This window comes from Neltuma alba, unplaced genomic scaffold (assembly GCF_004799145.2).
Source record: "Neltuma alba isolate B1F8T4 unplaced genomic scaffold, ASM479914v2 tig00000993_pilon, whole genome shotgun sequence".
NCBI lineage: Eukaryota > Viridiplantae > Streptophyta > Magnoliopsida > Fabales > Fabaceae > Neltuma > Neltuma alba.
The window spans coordinates 3455-16739 of NW_021632286.1; the positions used below are offsets into that span (position 1 = coordinate 3455).

The window sequence follows — 13285 nt, forward strand, 5'->3', positions numbered from 1 at the left end:
TTTCTTTTGTTAAAACGAGGCAGATGTCCACAAGATACAAACTCTTTGATGTGTGCAACAAGGATATGATAATGGGACTTGCTAGTTTATATAATAGCACTTAGAAAAATTCCCATGGCAAATCTTTAATATTCTGCGACCTTCCCGGAGGATGTACATCAACAACTAAACAAGCTCCATTAGTGGACGGCATGGGAGGAAAATGGAAACTGTACATGTGTTCTTGTTTTGTGTGGAGGGTGGGGGGAGAGAGTTTAGGGTAACATTGAAGTCAAGAGGTAGGCAAGATACTTGTCTACTAATTAATTGAAGATATACGTTCATACCTATGATTATTAATGTTTAAAAAATAAAAGCGAATAGAAATAATGTTATTAAATGAAATATCGTTCATGCACAATAGTGAAACTGTTGGCATTCATTTACAAGAGATCAAGAAGTCAAGGAATCTCTCCCAGAACTTCTCTCCTTAGGGTGGTAGGTGAATGCACGTATTATATATATTTCTCGTCCTTCACTTCTATATTCCAAAGTCACCATTTTTATTAAAAAAAAATTCCATCTTAGCTTCCATGCCGTCCTCCTGATTAAACCACTTTCAAAGGTCTGATTAGTGAAAAACACATTGCCAAGGTCGATCGGATATCGTAGCATTGCTCATATCGGTTCTAGCTAGATGACTAAGAAGATTACATGGAAGTCTATCATCTTCGTCCTAAACTGTTACAGGACCGATTACCCCACCTTGCAGGAAAAACAACCTTTGAAACGAGGTTCATTTCAGAGGTTGTGCCTCTCGGACATAAGCAATTCCAGCTCATCTCAAGCCATTGACGATCTCTCAATTTCTCTTGCCGGTTCAAAACTTCACGTATTCAGCCTAGAGGAGCTTAGGGAGGCAACCCATAATTTCTCATGGAGCAATCTGCTTGGTGAAGGAGGGTTTGGACCCGTGCACAAGGGATTTTTTGATGACAAACTTAGGCGTGGATTGAAAGCTCAGCCTGTAGCTGTCAAACGCCTCGACCTAGGTGGCTTGCAAGGTCATAGGGAATGGCTGGTTAGCTCCCTCAACCAATTGACTACAATTTATTAGTTTCTTCCTTAGTCACACACCAATATTAAGGTTGCATGCTTTTTTAACAGAATAAAATAACTCAAAAGTGCTAGTGAAATATGAGTATTGACGGAACTGTTCGATACTAACTGGGAAAATATTTGCTTCTTTAGGCAGAGATTATCTTCCTCGGACAGCTGCAGCATCCGCATCTTGTTAAGTTGATTGGGTACTGTTATGAGGAGGAACATAGGCTTTTGGTTTATGAGTACATGCCAAGAGGAAGCTTGGAGAACCAGCTCTTCAGAAGTAGGTTACTTTTCTTTCTTCTACTTGTTCTTTTCTACCCCTTGATGTTTCCCCCCAAATCAAAACAGAAAAGAACCAAAAACTTTCTGGTTACGGATTCGAAGAGAGAAGCTAAGTTCAAATCACAACCATGCCTGACCCTGATTCCGTTGTTTTAGGGTACTCTGCTGTCTTGCCATGGTCAACCAGGATGAAAATTGCATTAGGTGCAGCCAAGGGCCTGGCCTTCCTTCACGAAGTACATAAACCAGTCATTTACAGAGACTTCAAAGCGTCAAACATTTTGCTGGATTCGGTATGTTCTCTGCTCTGTCCCCTCTGTTATCACTTCTGAGTTCTGACCATATATATCTGCAATTTTCCCGGCGAATACAAATTCACTTAATGAACTTTTAATTTCCAAACACAGGATTACACAGCCAAACTGTCAGATTTCGGGCTGGCAAAGGATGGTCCGGAAGGCGAAGAAACACATGTAACAACACGCGTAATGGGAACACATGGCTATGCTGCTCCTGAGTATGTCATGACAGGTCACCTCACAACGAAGAGCGATGTGTATAGCTACGGCGTGGTTCTGTTAGAATTGCTCACAGGGAAACGGGTGGTGGATAAGACCAGGCCCAGCAAAGAACATAGCTTGGTGGAGTGGGCAAGGCCTATGTTAAGGGATCCCAAAAAGCTGTATCGAGTCATAGATCCCAGATTGGAAGGTCAATTTCCTGCGAGAGGAGCTCGCAAGGTGGCTGCTTTGGCTTACAAATGCTTGAGCCACCACCCAACACCGAGGCCCACCATGTCCGATGTGGTTGCCATATTGGAGACACTTCAGGGCTTTGACGATGTTTTCATAGGACCGTTCGTGTATGTGGCCGTAAGCGAAGGCCAAAAAGAAGCGTAAACTAGTGATATGAAAGTATACCCAGATAGTAATTCTTTTTTTGGTTTTCTCATTTTGGTCCGTAAAGGATGTGTGGATCTTCATAATTATGAAGCTGGAAGTAATTAGTTGTATACAGAATTAGCTAGGAACTGAAAGCTGCGCCAAGGAGGATGCAGTTTGAGGTGAAAATAATATTACCACTTTGAGATGCAATTTGTCCGGAGGGGTAAACAAGATTCTCAGGTTTGAGAGTGTACACAGTTATTCAGTGCAAAGTTTGGCATAAAGCGTGTACATTTAAGTATCAGTCCAGAAGAGGCGTGTTCAGGGAACTTTCGACTTTTCGTCAGTAGGTGGAGGAGAAAGACGGGGGTTAACATAATGATTAAAAGGTCCTTCCTGGCAGCCACAGGGAAGGAAATCGTTATCCTTGTATTGTTTATTGGTGCGAGAAAGTAGAAAATAAGCCTGGTTAGTTGTTCCAAGTGGAAACCCGGTCATGCCTATTTTTCGACGTGACGTACTATGAGTCCGCATGGGATGACAATGACAGAACAACTCAAGGAGAAGTAAGCATCGCAGTTAATGTTGGAATATAACAAATTAAACCTTCTATTTGGGATGGAAAATAGTATAACATTACAGTCGGAATGCTTGGTTTTGAAGTAACCTTATTTTATATTATGCGAGTTAAATAGGTGAGAAGGATTTTGTCATAAGATGTAAAGTTTTCTTTTTGGAAATAACCTAAGCTATTGCCTTTAACTCACGTTGATCTCAGCGAATAAATGGACAAACACTAAACCATCGGAATCCATAAAGTGGTGTATATATAATATATGTATGTATATTAGTTTACAATTTAGCTTCCCATCAAGCATACCTACCGCCTGAGCTTTATTGCATGTCGTGTGTGAAGCGTGGATGCGGGAATATTGGCAAATTCCGCAACCGCCCAACCACTACTGCTTGATTTTTCCCCATGGCAGCCATCAGCCCTGATGTTATCATCTTCATCTCATCTCTATTTATCAAAATAAATAGATAACGTCCATTTCTTATTCTTTTTTTTTTAATTAACAATTCATCTAATATTATAATATATCTAGTTCCTTGCTCCCTCACAACATTGACCATTTTAGGTGCTTGATTGCGGGTACTGTGAACTTTTGACCAGTACACAATGACTTGATTAGGATGATAGTACATGCATGGGATAGAATTAACTTGAACGTGATAAATTTTGCTAAAGAGATGGTTTTAGCAGATGAGTGCAAAATTACGATGCTTCTTATACCTGCGACTAACAGAATTTAGTCAATTATTTCTGCCCATGTCATAGTAGTGTTGGAATTTAATTTGAGATTTGATGATAACCTTTTGTAATTAGGATTAATAGAACTTGTCAAATGGATAGTGCTAATAACTAATAACTCCCAGACTAAAGATGAGCTAGCCGCCTGTTTGATGGTTAGAAATCCTTTTTTTTTTTTCGCCCTCTTGGTTCCCTCATTCTTGTCATCATGTTATCCTCTTGGACTCTTTCACTTAAATGCTTTCTTGATTTAATTTAAAAGGATTGGGCCTTGGGGGAAACTAACTAGAAACGACAGTTTCAGATGGCCTTTGCGATTCGAACCCGCGCGGCAATGCTCACATTCTCGTCAACCACAACAAGCAAGCACCGTAACCCATCAGACAAAACGACCTGGCCCAAAAAAAAAAAAAAAAAAGCCAATCACATGATGCGACGTCGTATTTTGTTTTCAATTTTTTTTTTTAAATTTTCCTTTTTTGTGTAATTTTAATCACTTTCATATGGGGGACGAAAAGCGAACTTGAACTAAGAATCCGGTTCGACTTTTTTTTTTTTGGGAGCCAACTGACTCTGATTCAGTTTACGCGCGCGACTGAAAACCAGAGAAAGACGAAAGAAGCAGAAATAGAGCCTCGAGGGTCAACACGGATTGGTACTTGGGCTAATGGCGACCTTAGTGTCTGTTGCCGGCGCACTTACAGCGAATGATCGCCGGATTTTGTCGGCCGTGAACACCGGAGCGTCCAGCCTTTCCTTCGTCGGGTCGAGCTTCATTGTGCTCTGCTACGTCCTATTCAAGGAGCTCCGCAAGTTTTCCTTCAAACTTGTTTTCTACCTTGCCCTCTCTGTATGCATCTCATTCCACCTTATTTGGATCGTTCGGATTTTGTTGCTGATGTTCAGATCTGATTTCTTCTTGTTATCGCCTGATATAAATCTTTCTTTGTTAGCAAGATTTCATTTGGCTTTTAATTGGTAGTTCTCAAATATGTCATCAGTTTGGTGTCGAAACTTGAATTGGATCCACAATCAACCTCTTACTTTTACTTGCAAATTTTCTGAAAAAAGTGAAGGTTAAAATGATAAAGTTTCTCCTACATTTTGAACATTTTTGCAGAGCTTGTAGGATCAAGGGCACGATCTTAATTGTGTAATGTTAGTTTAGGTAAAACATCATTTAACAATGACATAGCTTGTTAGTTTAACTTTCACGTGATTATTTCGGTTGTAATTAGAAACAAAAAAATACTCAAGGTGCTTAATCAGTAATGAAACAAAGCATAAAGGAGTTGAATGAGGCACTCTAGACCACATGGAACAATTTGATATCGGCCAAACCACGGGGGAATGTGATTTACCTAATTGTGATTAGGACTGGAATTAGGAGTCTAAATATTAAACTGTTGTTAAAAATGTTTAATATTTGATTTGATACGTGACCTGGTAATTACAAATTTACAATAAACTTCTACAGGCAAAGCAAACTATAAACCTGCTTGTTGTTGGCTTGACTCCTGGGTTTTTAAGTGTAAAACGGCCTTTTATTGAAAAGTCTAATTGCATTATAAGTATACTTTGAGTTGAGCAGCTAACTTCAGCAATCTGTCCTGTTACCCCTAGTCTCTTTAATTTGCAGCGCTACTAATGCTATTGTGTGATTCAGATTATTTCCCTTTGAACTTCAGGAAACCAGTCATGCCTGTGCCCTGTGGCTGTCTGTTAGTTTTGCCGCATTTTCTTTTTCAGTACTCAACCTTTTGTAAAGTGCTCCAATGTGACATTTTCTTTGACTGCAGGACATGCTTTGCAGTTTCTTCAACATAGTAGGGTATGCCTGCTGAATCAAGTGCAGTCTTCTTCATATGTATGTTAAGTTGTTCCTTACTTCATTGATGGAAGTTTCATTTTGATTTAGGGACCCATCCAAAGGTTTCTTTTGTTATGCTCAGAGTTATAGCACACATTTCTTTTGTGTGGCATCTTTCCTATGGACTACAACAATTGCTTTTACCCTTCATCGCACTGTTGTCAGGCACAAAACAGATGTTGAAGATTTGGAGGCCATGTTTCATCTATATGTTTGGGGTATGTATTTGTGGATGATCAAATTTTCATTTGTCAACTTTGGGGAATGGGCAACTTTGCCATAATCTCCTCATCCAGTATCTCTTCAACACCCTGTTATCTGGAAATTAAAATTTAGTAGCAATTTATTGTGCATTTTGACTATATGATTTTATACATTTGATTTCCTAGTTCCACTTTTGTTTCCAGTTTCTGCTCATTATTGTAATTATTTTAAGTCTTTAATTGCAGGGAGCTCATTTGATGAAATTTTTACTATTTATAGGTACCTCCCTAGTAATGACAGTCATTCGCTCCTTTGGTAATGACCATAGACATTTCGGCACATGGTGTTCAAGTCAAATGGGTCGCACTGGGAAGGCAAGTATTATTTACTAAGAGTTAGATTGGCTCTATTTTCAAGTATTTTAACTTCTCAAAAATATAGTTTAGCCTTTCATTTTAAAGAACACGACGAGTTCTTTATTTCATATCTCAATTTCATGTTATTTTTTAAGGCTCCATACTTCCATTTGCTTTTGAATGTAATGCTTCATGCTATGAACACAAATTGTGCTGAATGTTGAAATGAAGGCATGGTTGCCAAACTCCTAATTATCAGCATGTCATGCAGCTAAAATTGACTGGGAAAAAAAATCCATGCAAATGTTTAAGTCTCTGCTGAAAATTCAGTGTGGCACTCTATCTCTACTTTTATGATTGGCCTATATGCTCTTTATAATGACATTATCTAAACGAAGTTGGTGATAAGAAACACTGAGTTGCCATGATGACTTTATCTAAATGAAGTTGATGATAATAAATACTATGTTGTTGTTTTTTACATCAATTTTTTTAAATTCATTTTTGTAAATATTATACGGTTCAAGAGGGAAAAGGCAGAACGACAAGAGAAGCCTCAATCTTCTGCAACTTTTGTGCTGCACTGAATTTGAGTATGATACCTTGTTTGTGAAGTAGCATAAAAATAGCTCCCTTTCTCTTCATCTTCTGAAATAAAGTTCTTTTCCTGTGCAGGCGGTTCATTTTATCACATTTTATATGCCACTTTGGGGTGCAATTCTTTACAATGGGTTTACATATTTTCAAGTAATACGCATGCTGAACAATGCAACCCGTGTATGTGCTCAAATTTGCAGATTTTTTTTTTTCCATGCTTAATTGATTCAGGAACCTTTACCTTACCATTCTCTTGCGAATTTCAGATGGCAGTTGGTATTTCAGACCGAAATTATGTCTCAGACACGAGAGATAACATGAAGGTATTTTATACTCTGGCTACTTGTGCAATATCGGAAATATAAAATCCATGCATGTGGATGAGGAACTCTTCTTTCCTTCCCACTCCTAACTAAAAGGAGGGGAAACGACAATAAGTGAACATAGGATAAGCTTTTAGCAGTTACTAGCTGCTGTTAACATTTCTAATCTTAGAATTCTCATTGTTTGGCTATTCGTTTTCTATATGTTCCCTTCTTGTCATGTGGCATATTTATCAATCTCCCATGTTATTTTTTGTGCTCAAACGAATTGCTTAAACGGAAACTATAATTATTGTCTCATCTGCATTCCTCCTCTATAAAGAAATTATAGCATCCCTGTTTTACTTTGCAGGCTGTGAGTCGCTGGGGATACTATCCTCTGATTCTGATAGGATCCTTTGCATTTGGCACTATCAACCGCATTCATGACTTTATTGAACCTGACCATAAGATCTTTTGGCTTTCATTTCTAGATGTTGGAACGGCTGCCCTCATGGTATGTTAAAATCATTGTACTTGCTGTTTTCAGCTATATTCACATTATTACATTATTGCTCTATAACCTGTTAGCATGGAATGTGGTCAATATTGTAGAACTTCCCTAGCTGAACCGGCATACTGAATCATTTTTCAGAATAATTTTGCACAAAGGAAGTATTTGCCATTGAAATACACAAAAATGTTTTATTATGCCATTTCCAAAAGTTTTTTTTGGTCGGAAATGCCATTTCCAATTAGTGCAGTGCATTTGGCATCCTGTACTACTGATTTTTACATCATATGAAGATTGAACACCAGGTTCTGTGTCATGAGGTACAATGTATTGCTAATTTTTGGCACTCCCTCCACTTGTTGCAGGGCCTCTTCAACTCAATAGCATATGGCCTCAATTCTTCTGTTCGTCGGGCAATTTTTGAGAGACTAAACATGTAAGCCTTGCTTATATTTTATCTATATTCCTTGAGAAGTTCCAATTTGCTTTCTATATTCCATGCAAGCCCTGGCAAGATTCAAGTCTATTACTGACTGAATCACTCGTGGCGTCATATTCTTCCAACTCTTGGTAATCTTCTCCAGGTCATTCATTTGTCATTCTTATTTCTACATCTACAACCTTGTGATTTGTGGCTATTGGGTGGAAGAATATTATTTAGACCACTTATCATCTATTTTTTGAGGTTTTTGGATTTTGACCGGTAGATTGAGAATCACTAATTTATTTTCTTGTTCCTTTTCTAAGAAGACAATCAATGGTGTATGTGTAAGCACGTAATTTCTTTTTAGCTCATTCAATTGAAACAAACAACTAGACATTTATTCTTTTTATATACCAGGTTCTTGCCAGAGAGACTCTGCAGATGGCTTCCTAATAATTCGAAGTATAGAAATCAACAACAAGAAAGTGAGCTAGTCTCATTAAAAATTGAAGACGAACGATAGTGAAGGGACATGGTATAATCCTCCATTCCATGTTATTTGTTGCTTTGCTGTGTCGCTCGCTGATATGAATCATGTGGGTGTCGCTATGAAATCTGCTTTGCCAGCCCAAGCTTGGTACCTATCTTGTCATAGACAACAGCAGATGAGGCAACTTATTTTGATGTGTCGGGAAGCTATGATTATGCTCAAGCAAAGACCCACTTGTGACTGCCGCCGCAAGTGCAATTTTTTAATGGAAGCCTAAACTTCTGTTCCTTTTGTTATTCTTTTGCAGGTCCTAATTTCGAGCATCTCTGTATATGTCCATGTATTTCTCTCTAATTTTTGAGATAGAATGTTTCATTCATATTTTTGTAGTATGGTATGGATGCACGTCCAAATTGTCACCCTATTTTAGTATTTTTATTCCATATCTGCACTGTATTTAGGACCCATTTGGTTGGTTACAAGAATGGATAGTAATGGTAATCAAAAGGCCTTTTGTGGCGGCTGGGGATTGTTTTCCCCCTCCCCTATCATCCTCTTTCCCTCCTTTTCACTTTATAACCATAACCACTAGATGACTATTTTAATGGTTAAGATTTTAATATTTTAAATTATTATTAAAATGTTGAATTACAACCGAAAAAAAAACAGATCCAAACTACTAAAATTTAAATATGCGCCAAAAAAAAATTGATAAATAATTAAATCTGAACTATTAAAATGTTGATTTTATAGTTGGAAAAGGAAGCCCATGTGAAGAAAAGAGGGCAGTGCTGGAATAATGGTTAATTAATTAGTAAGCAGAGTTAGATTAGTGTTTTCTTACACTTAATCTAAGATCCTCATCTATATAGAGAGCCGTTTACTACGTGTACGTGGTGTTTGGAGGTTCCTCCACACCAAAAGAGAAAGATTAACCTGATAGTTTATTATCTTCATTATCATTATAATTTGATTAATAAAAGATTTCGAGTTTCTCAACAACAATGTTATCGGATGTCCTATGAAAAATCGATCATTTAATTATTTACGGTCCATTCTTGATAAATCCAATGTTGTCTGTCTTCTGCTGTGCCGATGGAGTGGGGCGCCTCTGCCCCGTCGTCAACTTGAAGGAAGCTTCTTTATTTTGACACCGTATGCTGGGACCGGGGGATCAGAGGCTCGCGCGGCAATGGTAAGTACTGAATACGTACAAGCAAATTCGTTAATCAGTTTGCAGCAATTCGGCAGTCTGCCACAGAAACATCTTCTGCAAATTGCTAAATGAAATATGTATTCCCCATTTCTGCTCCCAACTTTAAACCGCTCTTCTCATTAGCAGGGAAAAAACACACTCCATTTGCGGCAAATCGCTTTTTTCTGAACCCACCAAAATGTTGGGTGCAATTTTCTCGTAATTACGTTTGGAAAAATTGCCCTTCTTACGCTAACCAAACCAAACTACTCCAAAATGATTTCCATATGAAAATTTAAAGTTTGCAGTCCGCGATCGAAACATATTTATGGACACCAAAAGACGCACACGCATCACAACACCGATCTCAAATTCCCAGAAAAATAAAGGGCTAAAAAAGGTGTGATACATTTGACATAAATTCGTGAGCGTAGATAGGTAATTCAAGCAACATCGATCTTTCCCAAGTCTTAGTTACTAAGCACATGCACAGGCGCTGTCAGCGACTAGAACAGTTCCTTCGTCACCCTCAGACCTGAAAAAGAAGTAGCCGATAGCAAGACCGACCACGATCGCCACAAGGACTCCTCCGTTAAAGGACATGACGGCCAGCATCAGCAGATATCCGACCACCGAATTAAACCCAAACAGCAACGCTCCGGCGAACCTCACCCCTAATTTGGCCTTGTCACCGGTGAGATTCTGTCGGAGGAGTGGGATCTGATTCTGGGGCGTCGTAGAAGAAGGCGTCTCAAATGTAATAGCCTTCAGGCGAAGGCGGCGATTCTCCAGGTACTGGTAGAAAGCAGAGACCAGGAGACACGCGAGCAAACTCAATGAGTAACTCGTCCATGAATCGGTTTTCCAGAAGTCGAAGAGGAGGGTCACTTTTTTGCTCCAATAGAAGGTCATGTGCATCATGTTGGCTTGTTGATGGAAAATCAGCCACGGGAGAAATCCACAACGTCTGAAGTCTGAAAATTGATCAACTGGGGTCTGGAGATGATGACAGAAGAGATTTGGATGCAAGAACGGGAACTGTAGTACCCGTCGTATGTACGACTTTATGCCATTGATTTTGGGTTCAATAAAATACCCCCGGGAAGTTCCTATTTACGAATTTGTGCCATCCTTCTGTGCCTCATTACTTTTACCAACAAGGCTGTTTGGGGAATTCGACTATACGGCCCAATGCGTAGTACATCTCGTTATCGAAAGGAAAAAAAAAAAGGCAGTACGTCCATAAAGCACATAAAATAAAATTGCCGAACGCAAGACTCCCCACTTTGGTAGTTGGCATTGTAACATCGTAGGTAGAAGGGGTAGAGCCGGGAAAACGGTGGGCCGGCCCGTTTAGGCCCTGAAATTATGAGGGCTGGGCTTGATATTTTTCTCTTAAAATGAGAAACAAGTCCTGGAGGGCCGAGGGCTTAAAAGGGCCGGCCCTGGAGGGCCGCGGGCCGGCCCTTTTAAGCCCTTTTATAATTTTTTATTTTTTAAATTTTTTATATAATATTAATGTTATTAATTTTTTACATTGTTAATAATATTTCAAATATTTAGTTATTATTATCATTTTAAAATTAAATTTAGTTTTAGACAATAATTTATCCAATTAAATTTTTAAAAATCGGTTAATTTAAACTTTAATAATGATTTGATTTATATTATATGCGTTGATATTTTTAAATATATATATATTTGATAATAGAATATTTTTATACTTATATAACTTGTGATTCTATAATTTGAATTAGAAATTCATGAGTTTCAACAACAATGTTTCTCACATTAAAGTAAAATAATAGTTAGATTGCAAAATTCAAAAATAAAATTCTTATAAAGAAGAAACTTGATATTTTTGTTATGAAAGAAAAGCATACTTATGAAGAAAAGTAATTAATTATAGTGATGATGAAGTTTCAAAAGATTAATGATAGTGTTTATTTATTGCACAATTGCATTATAGATAAAACTTTTAGATATTGTTATCTTGTTAATGAATGTTTTAGATGTTCTTAGATGTTGATGAATATTTATATATGATGATATTTTATATTTATGACTTAATTTTATTCATATTTATGTCTTTTATTAATAATTTCATTGGTTTATTTTTATATTTTTATAAAAAAATTGATAAATATAAAAAAATAGTATTTTTCCTTAAACGGGCCAAAAGCCCGCGGGCCGGCCCTGGCCCTGTAGCTTAAGGGCCGGGCTTAACAAATTGGAGTATTTTTAAAATTTCAGCCCTGGAGGGCCAGCCCTTTTAAGCCCGCCAGCCCTGAAGGGCCGGCCCTGATTCCCGGCTCTAAGAAGGGCCAGCAGTCATGCCAGCCAATCACCGGTTCCCGGTCATAAGCTGTTGGTGAATGTTATGCTAGTGAAAAAGGAGCGATTCCAAAGGCATTTTTGTCATTTTATACTAAAACTTAATCATTGGGATAAGAATCACCAAAATATGCAAATAACAAATCGGTCTCCATGAATAGTCTAATGACAATGAGGGCTTCTGGTTAAAAAAAAAAAAAAAAACAATGAGGGCTTAGAGGATTTTTTGGCAATTAAGTTTCTCTGTGACATTATCTTAATGTCTTCATGAAAAAAGTTATTTGAAAATGAGGTACCATTAAAATGAATGACTATTTCATCAGAAGAAGAATTCTAACTCCTCGTGTTTACCAAAAGCCGGTGAATCAATTTTGTAATGAGCAAGAAGACATTTTCTTTTCCTCTTGTCATTTGCACAGAAAGCATTTCTGAATTTAGAGCCTGTTTGTATTTCTCCCCAAATCATAGTTTGGGAAAGAAGCCAACCAAGCAGGAGAAAAAAATCTGAAACCATGGTTTGGAATAAAATTATGGTTTTGAACTCGAAACCATAGTTTTGATGGCAGTGGTTTGAAGTTGTTTCTGGTTCAAATTTTCCAGCCATTGGTGTGGGCCCAACTGTATATAACAAAGCAGCCCCCAATAATTTATGCCTCACTCTTCATTCCACTTCGGTCCTTCGCTATACATGTAGTAACCATTAATATATATATACACACACATGTAGTAACAATTAATTGATTAATTATATTAAAGATCGAAGGTAGTATGTTGTTACAAAAACTAGTTGTGAAAAAATGTTATGGGATTTCATGTTTAAGATCTTTAAAGAAAATAAATATTTTTCTGCTAGCGAAAAAAATTATTTTTCTATAAACATATTTAATATTATGTTTTATAAATATATATACACATATTAATTATTTATTAATTACATTTTCTTATATATATTTAATTATGTTGGTAAAAAATATATTATCAACAAATTTATTTCTTCAAATTCAAATTTATTATAAAATCTATCTTCTATGTAATTATTATATTAACTAATGCTTTTTTTAGTAATTGCACGTATAAAAAATACTTCTAATAACAACTATCCAAACACTCTCACTTTATCAGAATTATTTTTTCATAAAAGCTATTCTCACTATAATCTATTTTCCAAAAGCTATTCTCTAAACCAAGGTTTGGTTTCATCCAAACACCCCCCAATCAGTGAGTTACTGAGTTTGGAGAGGCAGGGGAACAATGTATGAATTATACTCCCTCCAATTCAAAATATAACCTAAATTTTATCTATCTACGTTTATAAAAAAAATTAGTTAAAATCAGTTTGAAACAATAAATATATAAGCCACGTATTTTTTTTCCAAATATGCCTTTATTAATGAAGAGAATAGTAAAAATGCAATAAATGAACCAAAAAGGAAAG

General features: G+C 37.1%; 3 protein-coding genes across 3 annotated transcripts; 2 read left to right on the top strand and 1 right to left on the bottom strand.

Moving 5' to 3' along the window:
• Positions 1 to 364: 364 nt before the first annotated feature.
• On the top strand, positions 365 to 3120 carry LOC114749678 (serine/threonine-protein kinase RIPK-like). The gene is made up of 4 exons (XM_028938224.1): positions 365 to 1060; positions 1231 to 1366; positions 1525 to 1661; positions 1776 to 3120. The coding sequence occupies exons 1-4, from the start codon at positions 677 to 679 to the stop codon at positions 2265 to 2267; spliced, it is 1149 nt and encodes a 382-aa protein (XP_028794057.1). The 5' UTR covers positions 365 to 676; the 3' UTR covers positions 2268 to 3120.
• A 1004-nt stretch (positions 3121 to 4124) lies between these two features.
• Positions 4125 to 8867, top strand: LOC114749687 (G-protein coupled receptor 1-like). The gene is made up of 9 exons (XM_028938233.1): positions 4125 to 4414; positions 5364 to 5395; positions 5483 to 5652; positions 5918 to 6012; positions 6670 to 6771; positions 6858 to 6914; positions 7267 to 7410; positions 7773 to 7843; positions 8249 to 8867. Exons 1-9 carry the CDS (start codon positions 4232 to 4234, stop codon positions 8352 to 8354), a joined length of 960 nt encoding a protein of 319 aa, XP_028794066.1. The 5' UTR covers positions 4125 to 4231; the 3' UTR covers positions 8355 to 8867.
• Positions 8868 to 9743: 876 nt separating this feature from the next.
• Positions 9744 to 10695, bottom strand: LOC114749724 (copper transporter 5-like). Its single transcript, XM_028938272.1, has one exon. It carries the CDS (start codon positions 10435 to 10437, stop codon positions 9994 to 9996), a length of 444 nt encoding a protein of 147 aa, XP_028794105.1. The 5' UTR covers positions 10438 to 10695; the 3' UTR covers positions 9744 to 9993.
• Positions 10696 to 13285: the final 2590 nt, after the last annotated feature.